The sequence below is a fragment of the Anopheles gambiae genome, chromosome 2 (genome assembly GCF_943734735.2).
Source record: "Anopheles gambiae chromosome 2, idAnoGambNW_F1_1, whole genome shotgun sequence".
NCBI classification, from domain to species: Eukaryota; Metazoa; Arthropoda; class Insecta; order Diptera; family Culicidae; genus Anopheles; species Anopheles gambiae.
In genome coordinates, this window is record NC_064601.1 from 106603113 (window position 1) to 106627557 (window position 24445).

At 43.4% G+C, this 24445-nt stretch overlaps 1 protein-coding gene and 2 long non-coding RNA genes across 10 annotated transcripts in view; 1 reads left to right on the top strand and 2 right to left on the bottom strand.

Moving 5' to 3' along the window:
• LOC1270308 (uncharacterized) overlaps window positions 1–24445 on the bottom strand; it is a 120833-nt gene that overhangs the window by 52940 nt on the left and 43448 nt on the right. Inside the window, exon 1 of one of the 8 annotated variants that reach the window (XM_308991.5) lies at window positions 3723–4797. The exons of the other annotated variants lie outside the window; for them this stretch is intronic. Within the exon in view, the coding sequence (XP_308991.4) occupies window positions 3723–4726 (1004 nt within the window). The 5' untranslated portion in view covers window positions 4727–4797. Of the gene's footprint in view, window positions 1–3722; window positions 4798–24445 lie in introns of those variants that run through there. 8 annotated transcript variants of the gene reach the window in all.
• Window positions 9021–12279, top strand: LOC133391266 (uncharacterized). Its single transcript, XR_009764748.1, has 2 exons — window positions 9021–11310; window positions 11609–12279. It is a non-coding gene; the product is annotated as an uncharacterized LOC133391266 (long non-coding RNA).
• On the bottom strand, window positions 11610–12293 carry LOC133391268 (uncharacterized). The gene is made up of 2 exons (XR_009764750.1): window positions 12172–12293; window positions 11610–11989 (listed from the first exon to the last, which is right to left on the bottom strand). It is a non-coding gene; the product is annotated as an uncharacterized LOC133391268 (long non-coding RNA).

Sequence of the window (24445 nt, forward strand, 5' to 3'; positions counted from 1 at the left end):
ACGCGCTCCCCTGTATGTGTGTGTTTGTATTATTTTGTTCTTTTCTGTAGTTCGCATTTTTTTTTTGGCGCGCGCGTTTCACTCAAAAGGTTCAACGAACTGGTCGAACCGCCACAAGGTCATCGCCGCCGCGCGCACCGCGTGTATTGCGTACACACCAGCGCACACCGTAGTGCCGGAAAGAAAATAACAAAAAAAAAAATACACACACACATAGAGCCAAACCTTTGGGCGCAGAGGTGATGGGGGGAGGGTGCCGAAAGGGCAGAAGGATGAGGATCATTGGGGCAACCCAAGAGAGAACTCGGAGCAGTGGTTTTGGGAGCGCTGAGCATTTGCTGCTCGCACGTAGCCGAGAGCGAAGTGAACCGTTTTTTTTTTCGACAGGGGGGTGGAGGAGATGATGAGCTTAAAAAAATTAATAAAAAAAAAAATGGGGAGCCAAATATGATATTGGGGTGGTGGTTTTAACAACATTCCCACACTACGATAAAGCAGCACTCGGAGAGCGCGTGTACGAACGGGAGCTGCCGCTGCTGGGGGTTTGGAAGATCTCGCGAGTGCTTACGGTGTTGAAAAGCCTCAGTTGGCGGTGTCTTCACATTCCAGCCCAAAATGGGAAGCTCTTGTTGAGTTACGGGCGCGCAACAACACATATAAAACAAGTACTAATGATGCCTTGCAATTGCTACCACTACTGTAAAATACTATATCTTCGAGCTGACGGAATGAATGTGCGTTTACTTTTCAAGTTAAGTTAACGCATTTTGAATTGTGTGACAATATATTTTAATAAAATGTACAAAAAACAACACTACTGTCAGCCCAAAGCACGTCTTGCTTCTAATTTATTGCATAATTTCCTGGCCTGTTTACTACACACGTAACTCTTTTCTGTGAGCGGTTGTGAGTGCTTGTGGTACTAGAATTACCAAAAAAAAAACCCTGTTGCTAATTGTTAATCCTTTTCCATTAATTTCTAGCATCCGCAAGAAGTGCATTGCAAAAAAAAATGGGCAACAGCCCTCCAAAAACTTTCAAGCACCTGTCCTCTGTCCTTCGAGGTGGTGCTGCGCACCCACCTTTCGCTGATCGGGTTGTTTTAGCGTCTTCCGCTTTGCCACGCCCATCATCATTATGAGTGGCCCCGCGCGCGTGATGATAACAGTGAGCGACGGCAAAAGGCGGCAAAGGATGCTGCTGTGGATGCGGACAGTGATTGCAAATTTATGTCACCCCGGGAGCAAGATGGTCGCAGGCTCACCATGGTGTGCGAATGCAAAATGGGTTCGAGGTTTATTTTTTGCGCTGTTGGTAGTAGAAGGTACAAATGCACGATAGGAACACAAGTTTGACAGGATGGGGAAAGGTTCGATAGGAGTCGAAAAAACGATTTTTTTTTATAAATCTTCAGTGCAAATTAGGATTTTAAAAGCAAGCAAAAACTTATCATCAACAAGTTTTAGCATGGCTGTGATTGGGAAATTTAAATTCATTATAAAACAGCCGAAAGATTCCGTCACCAATCCCTTATCACATAAATGACATGTGTCAAATTGTTTCAAAAGCATTTATTAAAAATTATGAATTCTGTCAAACGGGGGAAGCGATACTTTGTTTAAAGAAAAACAACATAAAAAGTCTTTCGTATGGTAGGAAAACAATTGTAGGTGATGTTGAATAGCATTAGCACCCTCTAAAACCCATTAAAGTGCATCAAAACTTCATTTGAATCATTATAATCCCAGACGCACGAAAGTGATTTGTACTAGCCGGCACCAATCAAGCGAGAAACCGCACCAAATGCTTACCACAGGGTCAAAGATTTACCCACGGGAAAAGTGAGAATAGTTCAATCGGTCTTGCTTAAAACGCTACTCCCTGCTGGAGACAACGTTATGTTGTTACTCCATATTCTTGAGTTCCGATCAACCGATCGATGGAGGTTGCGGTTTGTGGAAAATATTTCCCCTTGCACACAGACAACACACGAAAACCGACCAGAGCGCAGAGCGCTTCTTGCGCTTTCCGTGCACCTGAAAAAGGTAGTTGAAGGGCGAAAAGATAGCTGTCGGGGTAGCTTTCAAATATTATCAATTTTATATTCGTGGGAACCATGGCGGCAACTGCATTACGAGCCGGCAAGACCGCCGCAGCATCTCATCTGCATCTTCACTAGACCGAGAAGGCGCTCCAGGCATGAGACTATAGCGCTTGCGGTCGAAAAAGAGGACGATAAAATGAGTTATTATTGACCCCTCCCTGCGATGAAAACGCTCCGTCCGAGGACGCGAAGACGGTTCTCCCCCCCCCCCCCCCTCCCGGTGGTTGCTATTTATGGAGGGCGATCGATTGTGGTTTGATTTTCCCGTACTCCCCCCCCCCTTTCCAAAAACACCTTAGCGGGTGAACTAAGCGGAGTTTGTGCCAGTAACTGTGGTTGGCAGAGTGCGCCCTAGCCGCAACCTATTTTCCACCGATCGTAGAACAGGGGGTTTCTGTCATCGGTAGTAGGGACGAATGGGTTTGTGAAGTCCAATAGAGCTGGGTGAATTTGGAGCAATTGGAGCAACGGTTCCTTTTTCTTTGTTTATATGCTATATATATATTGGAGCTAAGAAATGCATCAGGTTATTGTACCATTGATGTGAGAGGCATTTCAGATAGCTTTGCTCAACACCAAGGATGCTAGTTAAACTACAGGTGGATTGAGGTGGATCTAATTTTAGTTGCACTTATGGCAGGGGATTTCTTCTTCTGGCGATTGTTGTGAGCGAACAAATAGGGAGTTTTGTATGAAACGTTGTGCACTGGAAGGACTGATCCGTAGTAGTGTAAAATATATGTAGATATTTATAGTCCTTGCACCACACCAATTCCCTTTCGCCAAAAAATAGTTTTCAGAATCTCTTTGAATCGTCCCAAATTTAAATATATTCTTCGTGGTCCTATCATTCCTCTGAATGAATGACGGCCTGCATTATTACTGTGAATCCATCAGCGAAATCAACGCTTAATGACAAAACATAACAGAAACTACTCAATCGCGCCCAAAAGTGTCTTAAAATCAAAGAATTCTAATGTCCAGTTCCAAATGACCGACGACCCTGAGCGATAAGAAGCTCCAAAGGATAATGACAACGAATAACGTGGGCAAAGAGGCTGCATCACTGCGTTCGCTTGGCCGGGAGGTCGATGCAATCGACCTAGCAGTGAAAAAGTACCTGGGGAACACATTTAACATACATGTCAGAAAACGGAAATCGCGTTCACTTGTTTCAGAGCTGCAGCTAATGACGCCAAAACTCGCAGCGATCTTTTGAGGATATGAAACGGCTGAAGGAGATGAAGTGGTACCCTAGTCAGCGAACCTGCCCAACATCATCTAGCTGCGTTTCATTGACAATTTCTGGACCAACCTGATGTGGGTCTACTCCAACAATTTTGTAGCGAAAACTGAGATGTTAAAACAATAAAACTCAAAAATATGCCTACACGCGAAACGAAAACTGCGATGTCGTCCGCCATGGCGAATGTTCCGAATAACTGACCGGAGTTCCTTTCATGGGAATGATGTCGAAAACAATTATCTGTCGTATTATCTTGTTTTAAATCTCCGATAAAAAAGTCATTTTTTTTCAAATAAAAACGTTGAATCGAATAAAAACAAAGAAGACATCACAAACAATGAAATGTACTAGAAAAAAAGCCCGTCTCCTTACTTGTTTGCTTTCATCTTCGTTTCATCCAGCAGCAACAGATCGACACTGCTCGTGACCAGCTCCGGCCGATGGTCCACCGTACGCTTGACGTAGATCTGTCCATTTACCGTGAACACACTCTTGATTTTTCCGTCCCGCTTCAGCCGCATTGCTTCCGCCTTCAGGCTAACATTCCCGCGGGTCAGATTTTCACTCACGTACACTCGGCCGTCCGCACCACCATAGCCTAAATCTTGCAGCGCCAGTCCCGTCCCTGCCCGGCCACCTTCCTGGTACCGGCGATAGAACTCGTTGCGCGCGTTTCGAAACACAAACTGCACGTGCACAGCCGGTGGCTGGACGGAAGGTTCGATCGACCCGGTCCGTGCCAGCTTCCCGGCCCGCGTCCTTGCAATGTTGTCTAGCACAGCAACGCTGTACCGGGACGGTTTCACATCCGCACAGGAGGACGATCCCACCACCTCCAGTCGGCGTATGTGCACGATCGGGATTTCACTTTCCGCGTATCCGAGACGGCGGGCAATGCGCACGTAACACTCGCGGAGCCCTTCGCCCTGGACGGTGGTCGGCACACCGATCAGCAACAGATCGCCGGCCCGGTTCGATCGCTGCCCATAGTCCTGATGTGCCAGGAAGAGGCGGTTGGTTTGAGTCAGCCGTCGGTTGAGCGTCTCGATCCGATCGCCAATTTGATCCCGCAGACCGTGCACTTCCGACAGCAGCCGGTCGAACTTGTGATCGAGCGCGCTTTCATCTGGCGGCCCCACGCACCGGTTGCGCTCGTTGCAGCGCTCCAGCTCCTGCTGTTCGGTTGCCGCAATGGCGGATATTATGGCGGCGTACCTGTCGGTGCCGGTTTCGGCACTGCCGTCCATCGGCAAAAACGGTGAAGAATGGTGGTGATAATCGTCCTCATTTATTGTGTTGGAGGAGCTGTTCGGTTGCCCCACTAAAAGACCGCGCGCGGAGGCCCTGCGCTTGTGTGCGAAGGACATGCTTTGCATGGCTTATTGGGATCACTTATAGCATTAGAGGCATTGTGAGTCAGTCAATGTACATCGTTGTATAACACTATCTTTTGGCACACATGATCTGAATTACACATAGCAAGACATTAGCTTATCAGTAAGAATTTTTCCAATAAATAAATAAGGTTTATACACAAAAACTATACGCAAAGAAATTATAAAAAAAAACAACCAAAAACCTACAATAAATTCAAGAAATGTTAAGAAAATCTATACGAAAAAGTTCAACATCTTATAACTCAATGTACAAACACAAGGGTGAACTTGAAACCGAAAGGACACAGTAACACAGGTGTAAAAATACACGCCGGTAACAACCAGGCTCGTGGGTTCACGTAGATCGTAAAAAAGGTGGAAAATGGAGAAAGGGATTTGTCGTCTAAAAATGCCTTCTACAATAACCGGCTCTCGAATGGCACAAAAATAGCTAACATTTGCCCTCCAACGCTCCACCCGCCAACCAAAGCTTGATCAGTATAATCTGGGAGTTTCTGTGGCTTGTGGGCTAATTCCCATTGTAACCCTATACACAAGTGAACCATACCCCCAGCCCTGGTACACCGTTACCGCCCTAACCTGTCAGCAACAAAAGTTACATGCTACCATCCCACGAATGACACCGTTACAGCCACGGCAGAGAAATCGACAAACATAAAAAACAGGCCCCAAGAGTGGGTAAAACATTTAAGTTGGTTTAGTGGAACAATTGGGCTAACCTGCGAAGAAAATTGTCTACACGAAGGGGACTCACTCTTAGAGGCAATGCTTTTGTGCGCCTGTCGGGATGCTTAAATATGTTTGTGCTGTATAAAAAGCTGGACACTAACACACGCATACATCCCCAGCCAGTGTACATCCTTGGGGTGAGGGTTTTCTTCACCTATACAGCCACATTATGGGCGTTCGTGCCTCGTTTGGAGAGTGCATTTGTTGGAGAGTTTTTCTTCCCACTGTTTGGGGATGAGAAAAGAGCGCAAAAGAAGTAGGAAGAGAGAGATAGAGAGATAGAAAGAGATAGCGTAAGCTTTATATCGAGTTTTTACTCTCGAGTTTTTGCTTTTATCATTACTTTCATGTACAACTATGAAACACAGCAGAGAAAAACATCTTGCAAACCTAATCCTTAAGCTTGGTTTACTTGTGATACTACCCTAATCCTTTCAGCTGAGTCTGTAAGGCTAAGTAGTCCACATGCGCTAGCACGAAATAAAGATAAGTGATTCAAATAAGACCACATTGTCGCCTTTCAGGAGTTCCACCATCAGGTCCGCAAAAGATCTCTTGAAAATCATCATATATTTTCCAACGAAATCGTTTGTATATTAACATTTTAATTCTACGTTCAAGCTTCTATTACTACCACACCTCAAAAAGCCTTCAAGGGTAGTGGTAGTGCTCTACAGTAAAAAGACTCTCAACCACTCCGTTTCATCATATACGTGCAGAGACGTACTACAAGGATGCAGACATGGGTGAATAGACGGAAAATTATCGATTATGCTCCTAAAATTCGTAGCCTTCTTACGCAGGGGGCGATGCTTCTCTGTTCCTCCTACCCCGCGTTCCTCAACGTCTTCATTTTTCCTTTTTTTGATTTATCACATTTTGGAGAAAGTTCTTTCCTCTCTTGCGCGGTATGTATGTGTATGTGTGATGGCGTTTTTATTTCTCTCCCTGTGTTGTGGAAATCACTCTCTCACTCACTGTTTAAATCCCTGTTAGTATGTATCCAGCAGAGAGAGAGAATCAAAAGAACTCTCATGAGCACACTTGTGTGGAATATGATTTTTACACGAATGTACACAGAAAAATTGGTTATAAAATAAGGTTTTTTGGCAAAATATGATCATTAAACTCAACCATTTTGTGATTTAATTGTTAATATATGCACTACAGACTGAAAATGCTTTTGCAAAGGCGTAACAAAACACATTGAAATCAATGCCGATGCGCAACATGGGACAGAACGTTGTAAACAAACACAATGAACACATAAATATTAAATCAAATAACTGATAAAACTACCAAGAAAGGTAACAAGCACCGCCATAACTAAATTATTGCCAAACAATTTTGTGAGTTTTCGTTTCATAAAGTCACACTTATCGCTCGTCCCATACGCATGGACACAGCCTATTTGCTTGTTCGTAAGTCCACTTCACTTCACTCGTGTTAGTCTACTGCACACTAACACAAGCTTTTTGCAGCATCTTCCACGCATCATTCACGAGGTACTAGTGCACATTACGCCATTTCTGCGATATCCTATCTAAATCCACATATAGATGCATTCTACTGTCTGTAGGCCGAAAGATGACATTAATACAGCTTGAAAAGCACCAAACAACACCTTTCCACTTGATGCATCATGTCTGTTGTATTTAACTACTTTTGTAATCGTGAAAAACTTCTCTTTTAGCGATTTTTCGCAATTTTCGAACCTTTCTGTGTGTACACAGTTTTGCACCCGCACGACCAGAATCGGGAAAACACATTGAGCGGTACCGAGAACCCGCACGCGCCCTCACATTTCCCAGCAGCGCGAGAGTATCCTTGCGTCTATTGCCCCCCTCCGGTCTCTGTGGACACATGCCCTAACCTGGTGTGTAAAGACGGACCAGGCAAACACACACACACACAGTTTCGCCGCTACGTGTGTATGGGTTTTATTTTCCTTTAATGGGGCGAGTCGCAATGTTTTACCGGCAAGTTTCCCTCAGGTTTCGGGGAGCCGTCACTAGCAGCAATTTGCAATCGGAGAGAGCATGGTCCCGCGTCGCGCTCTCCAAAAACAGGACACTTTCCCACCGCATATCCTTACGAGCGCAGAGAGCTAATATGGGAGAAACGAGAGCGAACGAACTGGGAGAGCGAAGATGGAAAATGAGAACCATTTTCCATGTCCACTGAGTCAAACAAACCACCTTCTCACAATATTTTTGCGTTCGAGGATTTTGGTTTTTGGTATAAAACCAAACCTGTTCATAGCAACAGAGCGCGCGCGCTTCGAACATTGGTACATTGGGTGGTAGTACTGTTTGATGCAACGCAGAAACCACACTACTGAGCCATGTACACACATGTGAAACCAACAGTGGGGCCCTTCACGATTCTAGCTAGCTTTTTTATATGAAGTTTGACAGTTGGAGGCTGAAATCATGTAAACACTCCATACAAAACCACACACAAAACAAACCTGCGATTTTCAGCCTAGATTATTTGGCCTAAAAGCTAGAATTAGATTCGAGTACCTGATCAAAACAATGGCAAGACATCGAACTGGAAAAAATGGTTATCTAATCGAACATGTCAAATTCCATACATTTTTCATGTTCGATGTCGTGTTCGATTGGTGCCAGAGTGCCGCCTTAGATAGCTGCTCGAAAACTGCTATACAATGCAAACAGGCTGACAGGCTAAAATATCATCCTACGAACTTAAAACGGAAAGGGCGCCAGTAACTGTTTTACGATAAAAAAAGTCCAAAACATTGAATGCTAAAAACGGGCGCTTTTGAAACCATCTAGTTGAGAGAAGACTAGTACGTGATTTAAGATTCCACGGAATGATTCCCAATATACTGCATCATTATTTATATTTGTTAGTTGTTATAGCAATTTGGGGTAGCTGTACTACAAGCAATTATTGCTACGTTACATAATTTAAGTAACAATGAACAGTATTTTTCGCCTTGTTTCTTTTAATCGATAATCCGCAACGAGGTTACATAAGGTGATCCTTTCTAAGAGCAGCATAATGTGATATAGAGAAGTTTTACGATCCTAGCTAATATCTCACTGAGATTTTGACGTTTCTAAATGAAGCTACACTCCCTACAAATCCACGCGTCAAACTAACTTCAGCATTCCAACATTAAAGTAACATAAACATAGGCTCATTCGTTGCAAGTTAGATCCCGTATCATTGATGTTTTAGTGCTTAAAAATGTATTTGTCAAAGATGTTTCTATTCAAATCATTTAAAACGACGTTTTCCAACGTAATACAATGTTCCGAACTATTTCAAATCCATCTTGGCGCAACTGTCATTTTGGTATGAGAATATTCGGCTGATGGATATTTCCGTTAACAGTGGCTGAATTGTCAGATTTTTTTAGATTAATTTATCAGAAGGATCATTGTCGGCTCTTACTTACAACACAATTGCTGCTTCAGTTTACTACTCTTGAAGAGAGAAAAAGAACAAATACAAACCTGAAAGTAAAGAAAAGAAAGAACGATCAAAACGTAAGTCACGGTGTATATGGGCGTATATATATAGTGAACTAAAATAGACCAGCAGGATATGTTTGATTGCATTTCATATTTCCAATGAATTCGAGTAATGAAATATTAAATATTTAATACGTTGATAATGTCTACAGGTGGTTGTTCCTTCTATTATACTTCTGGTCTAATGGTCTAATGAAAAATATGTGAAAATATCCATCTCGAAAGCAAGCACGAGCCATCGGCAAGCAAGTGCAACCAAGAATGCAGTTAAACTGTAAGACGTTTAATTGACGTAAGACTATGGCAACGTTACGGATGCACTTTATCGATCAATGCGCATTCGGCATTCTTTACCCTTACCGTCCTCATCACTTCATCTGCAAAGCACAGTCAGCAGCAAAAGCAGCCGGGAGCTGAGAACGCTGTGAGGTCGTCGTTCCTCCGAAAGCCGCATTATTTCAACAGCGGAAAAGTAGCGAAAGGAAACAAATAAAAAGTAAATAAAAAAGTGCGCTCTGCACCAGTGCCAGCAAACTGACGAAGTGGTGCACAGAGCGGCAACGAAATGCACTGCCACCAAACGAAAACAGAAGAATAGAAACTGGAATCCTCCTTGTTGTGTGCCACCCGTTTTTTTTTTTCGTTCCCGTACGGTTATACCTATATTTTTATTTTTATTTATTCATCTCTCCGTTCGTCGAGAAATTCCAGCCAGCAGAAGGAGGATGCAGAAGATAGGAAGGTGTATAGACACCGCGCATTCCAGCGGGAAATAATCTGCTGAGAAGTAGGTGCAGGGAATCGTTCCGCGGTGAGTTAGTTCGCGGCGGTTCTAACTTCCAGTTCCACCGGCGACAATAGCAGAGATGCTGTGCGCTGTTTAATTTTTCTTCTTCTTTCACTGGCAAGCTGGCTTCACCATTTTATCCCGCTGCAGCGGTGCAGCGAGTGGTGAATGTTTTGTTGTTTTTTTTCTTTTCTTGCTGCATCCCTTTCCCACACTGACTTCTACAATTTCAGCCGCGCGCTCTAGAACAGATCCAAGAAACCGAACTGCACATATCATTTGCTGTCACTCGGCACTGGACGAAGAAAGGGAACAAAAGCCCACACACCTTTCATCCAAACTATGCATTTCCTTCTTGGAAAGCTTCCACTGCCCGAGCTGCGGTGCAATGTTTTGTTTGGTCTGTCATCTTCCGCTTCTGGTGGTGGGGTTAGATTTGTTTTCTATTTTTTATTTTGTTTTGTTTCGCTACATTCTGAAACTCATTTTCCGATGCGCTTTTGTATAATGAATAGTTGTGCATTGTTCTAGAGTTCTAGAGGAAAAGCAAGAGGAAAAAAAAGGAAAGCAAGAGACAAGAGCAACAGCAAATAGTGTGTCCCTAGTATGCATCAGTCAATAAAACATTCTTGATTCCTTGCCTTTTTCCACCCTTGCCATACTTTTGGTTTTGTTTCTACCTTGCTCTTTTCCTCTTGCCATAGGGCTACTGATCTGCAAGAACAGGTTGAAGGGATTGTCACAAACGGAGGAAGCACCACATCATCCAGCCCAGTGCTGGTGCCGGAGCGAGCTCGGAAAGTTGTTTTCTCGCAGCGCAGGGTGGTTCCGTGTACCTGGAGCACGGAGTACGTAGAAGCCACAGCACAGCACAAACATCGAGGTCTAAACGATTCGAAATAGGAATGCATTCCTCAGCCAGGAGAAGAGGTGGGTGCATCTTACCGATTGTGTGCGTTTGTGTTGGTGCAGTTCGTTGGTACGGCGTTCGCAGTGGCGGTACACGATCGTTTTATGTACGATCACTCTTCCAGGAAGGTAGTGGTCTGCAACGGTCTAACCACAAACCTGGTTCCTGGAGTCGCTTGCGATTGGAATTTGGCGCTATAAGGAAGTGTGTACTTGCGTGTTGTTTTGTATGCCGTGTTTGTCACCGTGGTGCAAAAAAGTGTAACAAGTGAGCAGGATAGAACAATTTCTAACACAAGACGTTTGATCTTCCATGAATGGCGCAATTCTGAGAGATCAACTGTGATACGAAGAATTAACTGCTTCCACCGAATTTGATGTTCAATAGTACTAATAGAGTTTGTGAACGGAAGGTATGTGATGAGCAGACATTGAAAAGAAGAAAAAGCAAGGATTGATTATTCATTTTCGAGAAGGATATTGTTGAATGAATGTTGAACCGGGTGATACAAATTGACCTCTTTTAGGTACTTTTTCATCTTTCTGGGTGTTCGGAAGATATTTTGCGTAAAATCTTCAACAATTACGTACATTGTTAGAATTGTACAGTGTGAAAAAACTGGAAGAATGCAGTTGGGTTCAATGGTAACTTTCTTACTTTCTGGAAATCTCAGCAGAGTAGTTCAGCTTTTGTCAATGTATGTATCAACATACACAAAAAAAAACAGTTCAATTACGCCAAATATCTAAGCAAATAAAAATTACAACAGTACAGATATTGTAATTAACCGTAGAATCAAAATTATTGTCCACAAAAAATCATTTGAACCAACTGAAAACCATGTGTAAGACATGAAATCCATGCGAACTTTAGAAGATCACAGAAAGAGCTTTGAATACTAACTATAGAGAGAATATGAAGTAAAAAAGATTACAAGATACTAAATCCCCTCACAATATGTTTATTATCAAAAAGAGTTCTACAAAAGAGGCGTCAAATCTCCTGCAACTCATTACTGTTCGCACAATCACATTCATGACCACGCCCGGCCCTTCAGCAGTGCACTGTACTGCAAAGGTTTGATTTTTTTAGAGGTTCGCATCCTTTTCCACACCGAAAAACGCCCTGTCGAGAGGAGCAGCACACAGCAACGGGCCGGAGGAAAAGAAGATTTCTTGTGTACACCCACCGCTCCGGGTCCTGTGACGATATCCTGTTGGAGCAACAGCAGGACATGCGCGTAATATCTTCACCTGCGGTACGCGCCACCAGCAAACGTCTAGCCGGATGACGACATCGGAGCGACCCATCTGCGAACAAAATCGCGCTTGAATTATTCGGGATCAGGTTCGGGAGTTGGCAGCGCCCCGAAAGCCATTGCTTCACACAGAGAGTCGTCCTCACAATCCGTACGCCAAATATTTGCCCGCTTTCAAAATAGCTTATTATCCGGAGCTATTTTTACTTTTTTGGATTTTGTTTCTAGGCTTACCGTGTACCACATCACAGTTCCAGCTGCTTTGGTAAGACACAGCCCTACCCGGCAAAGTTGCGGCGGGCCTTGAATTCAATAAAAATGGAGTTTTAATTCACCAAAGCAGCTTATCAACCGGAGTCACCCATACGGGATCGCGGGGAGGCTGCCCGTCGTCATCCGAAATGGCGTCGTTAAAATCTTAACCGCGACAAGATTAGCGGACCTGGGGCATCGTACCAACGCTCAACGTGAGTGGTGGGTGGCTGGTGGGACACCCGAAAGAGAGAAGAGAGAAGAGAGAAGAGAGAAAAGAGAAAGAGAGAGAAAGAGAAAAAGAGAGAAAGAGAAAAAATCCACAACACTGCTTTAGCAAGCTCAGTTTCTCAGACGTTTCCTCGCCGCAGCGTGTTTTTGGTGTGCCCAAGGCTCGTCTCGCAGGCCCACCGGTTTTGGGTACGCACTTGCTCATACGCTCCGGAGAGGTTAGAGCCAAAGGGAGAACGTGTGAGTGAGTTAACACTTAAGAGTAGACAAGACACGCACGACTACTGCGAATTTGCTTTAGCTGTCCGGCATTTGTCTCTCGCGCTAGTTTCTAGGTTGAGATTGTGTTTGTGCGAGGGTGTGTGAGTTTTTTTTTAAGTTTCTCATTTCTCAACCATGGGAGATGGTTCGCGAAATGTTGTCACCCCCGAGCCCCTTTTCCTCAAGCTGAATCCAAACAACTTTTTATCAATGTCACTGTGAAGCGCTACTTGTGAGTTTCTTGCTCCCACATCTCGCCTCCGACACGGCTACTGCAAACACACATACATATAGAGCGCAGAGCATTGGAGGGTTTTAAGACAACCGCGTGAGAAGCTACTACCACCAAACAATATGGCTAAAACAGATCGATACTACAACAGCGTACGCAGAGTTAGCCGGCGAGCCGTAGCCACCATACGGAAGACTGCGCAAGGGGAAGTGGCCACAAAGGGATGCGATGGGGGTACCCACAGTTGTAATGTGCTCGCGGATGATGCGATAAGGCGCTCGCGTATTTCACGCTGTTTTAGCCTGTCTCAAATTGCTGTCTCAAATCGGGTTGATGTTGAAGAATCTTCCGTTTGAGGCATTTTGCATTTGCTTGAACCATTCAAATTTAAACCTTTCTTTTGCTGAGTATGGCGGAACGTAAGGAACTTGCGTTAATCTAATGTGAGCTATGAGAACAGCAAAACAAGTTACTGGATGGCAATAGCAAAGTACCAACAATTGGATATCTCTAAACCATTTTTACTGCTTTCTTTGCGGTTTCTTGAAGCATAATCGATCCATTTTCGTACAAACTACAACACACATTCATGACAAGATTTTATTTCTTGGGTCTCTCTCTATCTCGCTCTCTCTCTCTCGATCTTGGTCTCTCTCTATCCTTTTCGCTCTCCCGTCGGAATCATCGAAAATTCCATCACATGATGATGAATGCGTCTCCTTCACCTTGCCCGCCGGCATTCTTACAAAGTCGTACAGTTGGTTTTATCGTCAAGCAGTAGTAGTGGTGGTGGTTGATGTTTTTTTGCAAATGAAAACCAACAACAATTCTACTACTATCGGTCAACGAAACAGTGCGGCCAACGATAACATTCTCTCCGTTGTTTTTTTTTTTTTTTTTTTTTTTTTGGGAATGGTGTGTGCAAAAAAAATGGAAGAAGAACCCAGAGAGCAGTACCCTCTTATTTTTGCGTGAGAGCTATCGTCCCCCGTTTTTTACGCATCTGACTTCTCTCCAATCGCACGGCAGGAACTCAGATGGTACGTGACGAAAAACGGCCCCCCAAAATTCGCGACACGATCATCTTCATCCCCAAAAATCACTCACTTCTTGCTCAGTTTTCGCAAACGCTCATTCCGCTAGCGCAAACGCGGCTCCCAAGAGAAGAGCTACCCGTGCGCGGGAGAGAGCTCCTTCTACCCACGGGGCCAGATACGCAAAAACAAAATGAAAGTTCGGTGTACGCGCGCGACCCGAGCGTGGGACTCTCAGCACCACGCGTTTGGCACTGGGGAAAAACGTGTTATCACCCCCTGTTGTCCGGAAATCTTCATTTCATCCTCCTCTCTTCACACTGCCAGAAACAGAACCCACACTGGGCACTCATTGGGGCGGTGTTCGCCAATTATTTCATACAACTTACCCCTTTGCATGTGTGTGTGTGTGTGTGCGTAGGCAGGATGATGACGGATGTGCCATTTCTTTCACTCGCCCACCATTGATTGAGCAAGAAGGTGGTGAAAAGAGCAAAGCGAAGAAAAAAAAAACGCTCAAAAAGAACCGGCGAGATGATATTTCGCGGGAGCACGCAAATTCGAATCACACGAATATGTGGTCGTGTGTGAGAGTGTGTCCGTTCTTCTTATTTTTTTTTTTTTTGTACGGGTTGAGATTTTGCAAACGCGTATAACGTGCCGCACACCGCGTGAGACGCACCCCACGCACACATACACATGCACACTTCGACACACGGCCCCAAGAGGGACAGGCAAATGGCGCAAGCGTTGACGGCGAAAAAACAAAATGGGAGCCGCGGGTCGCCATCGTGGAAAGGGAGAGCTTCGTGCTGCTGCTGCTGCTGCTGCTGCTGCTATTGGTGGTGGAGCTTTTTTGTCGCTTTTGGGCAACACTTTTCAAGGCTACTAGGTAAGGATCGTTCAATTGGGGAATTTTGCAGCCACGATCAGGTTCAACTGTTGAACGTAATTTAGTAATTATGAGAATTTGTGTTATTCGGAGAGTATATAATATACTTCAGTCGATGTTAGATTCAAAGAAAAACTAAAGAAATATTCTATCTAATCTAAGGAAACATTTAAATGACTATTCAAACTTATGGCAGCAACTTTTGAACGTTTAAAACCTAAATTTGATTGTGTATAAAGAAAGAAACAAATCATAACCCAATCAAAGAAGAAAAAAGTCCCATTGTATTTCAAAAATGATTGCAATATTATGATAGTTGGCATTACATTAAATGTGATTGCTAACGAAATGTTTAAAGACTATTAAATAGTCTATTTTCATAGCAACGGAATAAATATTCCATATAAACGAAACATAATCTAATTTTGAAGAAGAAAACACTACAGGAACAGAGCACTCTTAAGACACCGGTTAGGAACATCAGGTATACCTCATCTTACGAAAGTTACAGACTACTGGATTCCAATAAAGTGTGCAAAGAAAAGGACATTTCATCCCTTGCGAAAGCAAAGAAATGTGACCAACCGTAGAGATTTACGTACGTGCTGGCCAGAGTTAGCCAGTACTCCAACGAGCTGACATCTGACGTTATCTGGAAAAACGATTACGGATGCTTTTGCCAAACCAACTCACACCATTCTTCCGTTGTATGAAATTCTACTGGAATTCCGAAGAATTACGAGGAGTAAACGGCTATTGTAAAATCGTATCTAATCCTCGGCTCCACCGCCCTCGCTTGTGGGACAAGGTTGAAATATGAGAAAATAGAAAACTTTGGCATATTTCTGGAATTTCATTCCGTTTTTTGTTTGTTTGTTAGGTTTGAGTTTGCAGTATTATGCTTGCAGCATGACAAAGGATTCAAAATGCTGCAATGTACACGAAATAAATAAGTTTTGTGCAGTGTTATTCGAACCACACTGGTAACAAAGTTTTGATGGTTTTGTTGATTGTTGCAACTAGTGCTTGCTATTCCACCTATTCACAAGCAAATCATCTTTATTTACATAGGTAGACGTGCTGGTTTTTAATGGTTTAATGGTTTTTAACAGCTCATATTCAATTTGCTGTGTATTTAATGTGTAATTTTGCTTTTCAACATACTTAATTATGTTTACGCGCATATAACAAGACAATTAATCGTCTAAAGGCAATAAACAACTAATCCGTTATCAAATCACATTCAGCGTAGCTGAATAAATGCTAAATTATTGATTTAATGCTTAATCATTGGGCATGTTTCATTCGTACTAAGCAAGATACTAAGATTTTCGCAATAAGCAAGGCTCATGATGCTGTAAAGCGTTTTAATGAGGTTTGGTATTGCTTAACATCAATTTTATGTTCGATTTCAAGTATACTTTAGCACAAACCCTTTGGTACCTAGAGGCCGATACTAGGTTAGTCAGAAGAAAAAAAGTTGCATTGTTTATGAAACATAAATTATTGAAACATTACCGATTGTTATATGGTTTCATATTTCATATTTGAGGTATGAATTTCATATTTCAATAAACTAGTTGCTTTCAAATTTAAATTGAGTCTCATTACATAATAGGAATAGGATTACCATAAAATAATTATTCTACGTTTTGATCGTAAAGCGTACCTACTGCAAAAATATAACATCCTTCAAGGACAATGGTAAAGTGTACTCAATTTCATGGACAAAATAAGGATCACATAGATTATGGTCCAAAACTAACACCATCTCGATAGCGGTCTTTAACCTTAGGATCTTGATAGCACGGATAATGCATGCGGTGCAACAAACTGCAACTATGATCGGGCCTGATCTAAAACCTTGTGAATCCCATAGCTTTTTCATGAAATTAGTTTCTTTTACTAAATCTATATGTTTCATTTCAAATTAAAACAATAGCAATTTAAAACCTTTAGATCGTCGTTACAAAAGATGAAAGCAGTATTTTACCTTCCCCCGGTTACATCTTCTCGAAAAAGATTTTGAAGATTCTCTCGTTCCTCCATTCTCTATCACCGTTTATTGCGCTCTGTTAAGAACATTACTTTCTTAACGTTTCTGGACACACAGCGTACATGTATAGGGTGTTGTTGCGCGCGTTTGAAATCCATTTCCCTGCTTCGCCCTCAAGCAGATACTCTGCGAGACTTACGATGCGTTTTACGGGGACAATTTTTCAGCAGAACGGTAATAGATTTAAACGCACCAAAGACCACGTCCCCCTGGCTCTCGGGAGGCAAATGGAAAGATTTAAAATAATCATCACATGCGTGTGCGTGGCGTCACAGCCGCTGTCCCCCAATCTTATTACGCACGAATTGCAACCTATTAAACCGGCAATCGGGTACGATAAACGGTGCAACCGGCCAGGAAGGTAATGCTACGCGGAGTGTGCAGTCAGTCAGTCCGTCAGTCGGTCCCAGAATAGAAAATGCGACCTGTCAAACACACAGGACAGAAACGACAAAAGACGTCTTGTGCGCGCATTGCTACCAAACCCCAAAAATCAAATGCAATCAATATGCGCGCGTCGCGTCCCCCCCCCTTCGATGCAATAGTTGCATTTATTCCAACCGAGGGGGCTAAACACGGTTTCGTATTCCATCTAGACCCGTCCTGTCTAACAGGGGCACAGGGCGAACGACCCCATAGAATGTGTGTATTAGTCCAACGACAAAACGACTGTGTCTGTGCGGCGTTCCCTTACCAGCGATGCAGAGACCCCTAAGGGAAATTGGAAAATTCGAGGGGGATCCTTTTTTTTTCACCATCAAACCGGAGACTGCATCTCTCAGTTGTCGCGTGGTTTGCCTATTTTTAAACTATACCCCTGCACACACACACGTACCCCGTGCCCATTAAGCAGAAGCGGACGTGAGCATTTCCGTTCCCCCTTTCAATTTTGGTGTTGTTGTTGAAAATGTGCGCGGGTACACTGATGACACTGCAGTAGCGCATGCAGCGGAATGCACACATACACACACACACACACACACATGGTACCGTTGCAGCAATAGCAGTCCATGGGGGTGCCCGCCGAGATCAAGAATGGGAGCAAGACATTTTCGGAAGATTTTCTTTTTCCTCCCGCCCCAGTCACGATCACGGACGGGGAAATTCCTCGGCCAGAGGAATGGAAGGGTCGGTAGTCGTTTTCCCTGGCATACGCAAGCGAACGGATGTGGAAAACGGAAAACACTGCTACTGCAGTGAACGCAAAGAAGGGGGGAGGGAGCGAAACTGCGTACGGTAGCGGCAGGATGGCGGGTGTGTGATGATGAGTTGAAGCCAGACGTGAAGACAAATGAGTCCCGGGAAAGGAAAGAAAAAACTGGGGTGAGACACACACGCACATCCGTCTTGTGCTGGGTGGAAATGAAGGAGAACTTGCGGTTGCCAAGACACAGGCAGGGTCTAGGCGCGCGTGGGATGACAACGCACGCCGACCCCCTTGTTAGGCACGGCGGTACGTTCCTCTCCCTCCACTCTGCAGCACCGGGTGTCTCCAGTTGCCGACAACATTCGGGGGAGCGGGCACATTTTTCCCGCTGTTTATCGCGCGATAGACTTTTCCGGGGTGCGCGTAACAGCCAGTAGTAACGCAATTTCCCTTCCAGCCACAGTCGCGATGGCGTTAGATCAAACGCGCATTGTGTCTTGAGTTTGGAAGCGCGAAGCTTAAAATAGGACACCGTACGCGCGCCACAACAACAGCTGCGGCTGCATCGTTAAATGCATTTGGCTTATATATGCGCTTGCCTCACCGCCGTTTAGTCGTTCCCATTTATCAGTCTTCCCCACCGCAGGGGCGTGGAGATCGGACAACTAATATCCGACTGCTTGATCAATACCATTTTCGGCTATCTGTTAACACCACGTGGGTGATACATTTGTACCTTACATTGCATTGCTGGAATGTTTGTAAGGGAAAGAAAATCATATCATAGATGTTTTGAAAAATATGCAATAAAAGGACGAATTGACCACAGTGACTGACAACATTATCTACTCAAGTACTTTATAATTTTTCTTCTTCTTCTTTGGCACAACAACCGATCTCGATCTAGGGGTTGCCTGTACCACTTACGAGGTTGGCTTACAGTGACTTTTGGATTACCCGCCATAGCAGCGCCATGACGGGCCTGTTGTTAAGTCGTACAAGTTGACGACTGTACCACGAGACCGGCTTCACTTCGCAATTATGTGCAACATAAACCAGAAACTAAAATCGCTCTAGTCAATTTTTGACTGCTCATGGATACACTAAAACGACTTTTCAGATTTGAACGAATTTCAACAGATGAATTTGAGTAGCCTCAGAAATAATAGATCCTTTGCCATGCGGACATGCGTATGTTCAGCTCCATATCCCACTTCTTTGATTATAGCCTCTCCTAATCATCCTTCATTCCATTCTACTATCTTCTCCTCAAACTCCTTATCCAACACTGTGCTGGTTTCTTATAACACCTATAGTATAGGACCATCTTCAATAATTTAAGCTAGAAAACAGAATGCTGTATCCATTTGACAATTCCGACAAGTTTTATAATTTCACATGGATCATAAAACTTTTGATAAAATTTGGAAATATTGAATCAAACAGTTCTTAACATATATTGACAATGTATTTGTGTTTCAGTCAAAAAAAAAATCTAACATTCATGACTTGCCTGATGGAGCCTGCGAAGAATCGGTATTTGTTTCCAGGCTAAAATAAACTAGGCTGAAACTCTGAGGTTGAAGCGATCGTGAGGTTTTGTATGGAGTGTTGACATGATTTCAGTCACCAAGTATCAAACTCAATATAGAAAATGTGGCTAGAATCATAAAACCCCAATAAAGCAATGTCAATAAAGAAGCAACAAGAAACAACAAATAAGTTAGGCACAGACCTACATATCTTTCAGCATCGTTGTTCGTTTTAATATCGTTCAAAAATTGTTTTTTATGTTAAATTTACTATGTTTACACATTAAAGATACCAAGACCGAAGAAATAATTATCTTTCCGAAGGTCCTACTATTGAAGTATGTAAGAACAATATACAGATAGCTGAATCATGTCCTCAATCGAGTTAAATGTAAGAAGCGGTATCAGCGATTGAGACTTCATGACACGATAATGTGCTGTCTAGTAAACCATTTTATAACACGAATTTACTCAGAATTCAAGGCATTCAAAGCTATACAACAGATCTATGCTTTAATATTGACATACGATACTTAAACTTGAAATTCAAACGAGATATCTAACAATATATTGTCGACCATTTTCGAAAGGAAATTCCAAGTGTGGAACGTATACAGAGAACATAACAATATGGAAATCTAAACTCATATTCTTGCAAATGAATCGTTTTAATCGTTTCCAACGTCTTATTATTGCTACTGTGATATATCATTAGGATTTAGATTAAGATAAAGTTATTGTATATCATAGTTATATTAATCTGTTGATAAACCTTTTTTCCATCAAATATGTTGTAAGATGTGTGAAGAAATGCTGAAACATAAAACATATAATTTCAAGGACCCATAGTAAAAAAAATGCATATTGTAACAATTAACACATTTCATTTAACACAATAAACAACCGCATCAGCGTTTCATTCTATAAGTCATAATGTAACGATTCTGTCTCCATTTTTGGATTACCAAGCTTAAGGAAAGCACTTTATCTGCTCGTTTGATGAAGTTTAAATACAGAAATGGCCTGCTGTGATAATAAAGCAATATTTAATGCACGCTTTGCTTTGAACAATTGATTATCTTCTGTATTTTGCCTGCATGCCTACAGTTGTATCTAAATAAGAATAATAAGAATTATTTTACCAATAATGCGTAAATATTCAACAAATTTATGAACATAATCTATTATCTTTTCTATTCATGCAACCTCGTATAGCACGTTCTGTCTCTACACCATCAAGCCTAACCATCAAGCACAACATCATCATACACGACCGTAATCACGTCGGTCTTCCGCTCCCGCACCTACTCGCCTTAAAACGACCGTCTTCTAAACCGACATGGGCGAACCACAAGATGGCCGAATTCAATTTAATTCACGATCAACCTTGACGGACACATCCCTTTCGGGGCCGGCGGCACCCTGGCCAGCACCGACCGCGGTCGAAGCAAATTGCGCATTTAGTCCGGGTACGCGCGACGCACGACGCGAATTTCGCACGATCCATCCACGGCTCCATCCGCATTCGCAGCATATGCTCCCCACATCTTGGGGAGCGATGTCGCGTCACACACTCCACCCCTATCTTGCCACCCCCCATCCCACCCTCCCTTGCTGCTCCACTGCCAAGGCGAGAGACTGGGTGTATGGTACAGCCGAGTTCGCGAGAGCCACCCGACCGAGAGCATATTGTCGCGTGAGTGCTCCACCCTCCGATAAGGGTAAGAGCCGCAAGGGTGGCAAATTGGTAAGATAAAATAGAAGAAAGTGTGTCCCTCTCTATCTATCTATCTCTCTCTCTCTCTCTTGAGTTACCCCTTCAACCGAATGGCGATGGTTAAAATGACGCTATGAATGATGATGATGATGACGATGATGACGATGGTGGCGACAGCGATTACAGCGTTGGGGCTGTGCTCTCGCAGTTATTGTGACTCGCTGAGAGTGAGTGACTTATAAGCAAAGGGTAAAAACACTCCGATAGGGGTGGATATCATTTCAATTGGTGCTACTTCGAGTCTGGTGAAACTATCAGCGCTGTACGAGAGTCAGTTTGGATATCAAAATCTAACTAAAGATAATACAATAGGATACATTGATATGTTCTAGTTCTGGATGTAATGTTTTGATACAAAGATGGGATGACCCCTTCATTAGATGTCCATTGCAAAACATCTCCACCACATATGGCACCCGAAGGTTGGTAGATTATACGCCCTGAAAGAGCCACCGGTTAGAACGTAAAAGAGTCGCGAGACGTGAGTGTCTAAGCTGGGCAGCAAATCTTACCTCACAAACCGTCCACTGCTGCTACTAGAGCGCCTCCACTCACCCGCATTAAGTGCAAGTTCCTAAAGAGAAGGGAGTTATTTCAAGATGTTGGTGGATCTACCGTAACGCGAGAGAAACTCCCCTCCCCCTCCTCTTACGGACGATAGCAGAGAGAGGGAGAGACTGCTTCGAAACTACACTCGTGTACGCGCGCACGCACGAGAAATGAGCATCCCACCAGCCCCAGCGATGAAGAGCGGCCAGAATGAAGCGTTTAAATGAGTTGATACAAGGTTGCCGCGGTCTACTACGCAGCTTCTAATTTTCCGAACCTCATTTTTACCGTTGCCACAGGCAACTTCCTCCTGCCCGCACCTCTATATCAACAACCCATTTCATTCCGGTTCACATCATTTACCGCTGCTTTGACCTTGCTCTAAAAATGCCTAGGAATTTGGGATTGAGGGCTCTAGTAAGGAAATATAATCCAGTGGGTTTTTTTATATCATATTTCGATAGTGAGGCTCATACAAGCCAAAGGTTTACTGGATACACCAATTCTGTGAGCTTTGTTAGTGATGAACTGTACTTCTGGATGCATTCTGAAACAGTTCTTAATCTTTTTGGTGAATTTCCAACCAATTTCAGCAACTGTTCCAATCATCAATATATGTCATTTTCAACATTTTTGACAGCAAACGGAACAGCTACAAAGTAATGCAGAACAGAACTGCAAACTTTGAAATTGGCGCCAATCCCAGCCAAACGCAGCACACTCACACCGCTTCGAACGGGCCATCCCCTTCAACACAGACCGCCCTAGCGGGGCTTGTGTAAAATGCAAAATGCTAAAGAATGAAACGCATACACCCTAGAAGCCGGAACAAACGGACCAACAATTCACACACACACTGCCATGCCATACTCACGAGCGAAGCAGAGAAGGGGGTTGTTTAACGTGAAATGAAATCCAAAGCGACCTCCCACCACTGCCAGCCTTTCTCTCTTGCACAGTGGTTTGTACACGCCACCCCTTGGTCACATCGTACCGGCCAGCCCTGCACCACCAACTACTCTACCTGGCGGCGCACATGCGCTTCATGGTGGAGCCTTTCCGGTGAGCCACTTTCTGTGCTTGACATTGCTTTTCGAGCCTTTTTGAATAGGATCTCAACTTCACAAACGGCTACGCATCGCAATCCTGGCCGAGTAAAATTCGATCGAAAACAGGCACGCATGCTACGACACAGTGTTTGAAACATTAGAAGGTACAGCTTTGTCGGCATACCACAGGCTCTACAGTGGTAGTAGACTTCTCCTCCTGCAGTAGAGCTTTTCCGAAGCAAACCCCGATGGAGAGCATAGGGGAAACATTGAATGGAGAGAGCGAAAGATGATCACAAATTAAAGGAGCGGCCTATTTTCAGGGCCGCTTTTCCCTGTCTTGACTTTTGTTCGCACGTTTCATTAGGAGGAAATTTCACTTTCATTTCTAGGCAATTGATCCACTCAAATAGTGCGTAAAATTCAAACATCCGGAATCTTGAGCTTGAAAATTCCTCTGCTGAGCATCTATGCGTACTTTAAACTGTGTCTTCTTTCTGTAATGCTACAGAAAAATCTATTTAAAAGATGCTTTATTCATAAAGCGTTCACTCATTTCCAACCAGGAATGATTCATTGAGTGCTTGTTGCAAGGATAGCTACAATCGGACGAACTAATTTAAAATCGATAAAATGTCGGAAAATTGAATGACTAGCAGAAAATTCTCAGTTATTATTTTTTGCCCACTGAGTCACGCGCTAAATACATCGATGGTTTTAAGCAAATGAAGGTGACTCACGGGCTGAGTAGTTTATTAGTATGTAAGAAAATACAATTTTCAAAAACACTTTACTCAACACATGACTCAAGCGCGACTAGCCAGCAATCGGCTGTGTTTTTACGGTCGTACAAAAAAACGGATGTAAAAAAAGCGGTAAATAAATCTGAGTCTGTCTAGGGAATAACACGTGAAAACTGTAGTTACATTTTCGAGTTGATTTTATTCGTGCACAAGTGAAACTGGTGGAATTGAAATTGCACTTTTCAACTTCTAACCAACGAAGGAAAACTGCATGCTAATCAATAACTACCGCAGAGATACAAAACAGACGATGTAGCCAATGAGTGAAAGGCTCACAATTATAACAATATCCAGATAGAATCCGTCAAGCGACTTTCCTCACAAAACTTTGAAGCCAAAGGAAGCGAACGTCTCCAGTTCGTGTCGGTCAATCTCACCTCAAGTCAGCAAAACTAACACCCGAGAAACAACGAACCAGCCAGACTACCAAAAATCCCAGACTGCAAGGAATGCACTCGCCGCAACCCGACGTCGGTGGAACGAGAAGAAAGGGAAGCGAATCGAGCGAGTCGATTTGCTGCAGTCGGTGGCGCAGACAAGCCTCCTTGTTTGTACGCACCGAAATCTCCTTATTCCGTCCATTCCCACCGTCTCCTCCTTCACTTTTGCGATGATTTTGTTTTTATTTCGTCTTCTGCCCAATACCTCTTCAAGTCCCCATTTAAGGACTACCCACGTTCCAGGAAAAGGAAC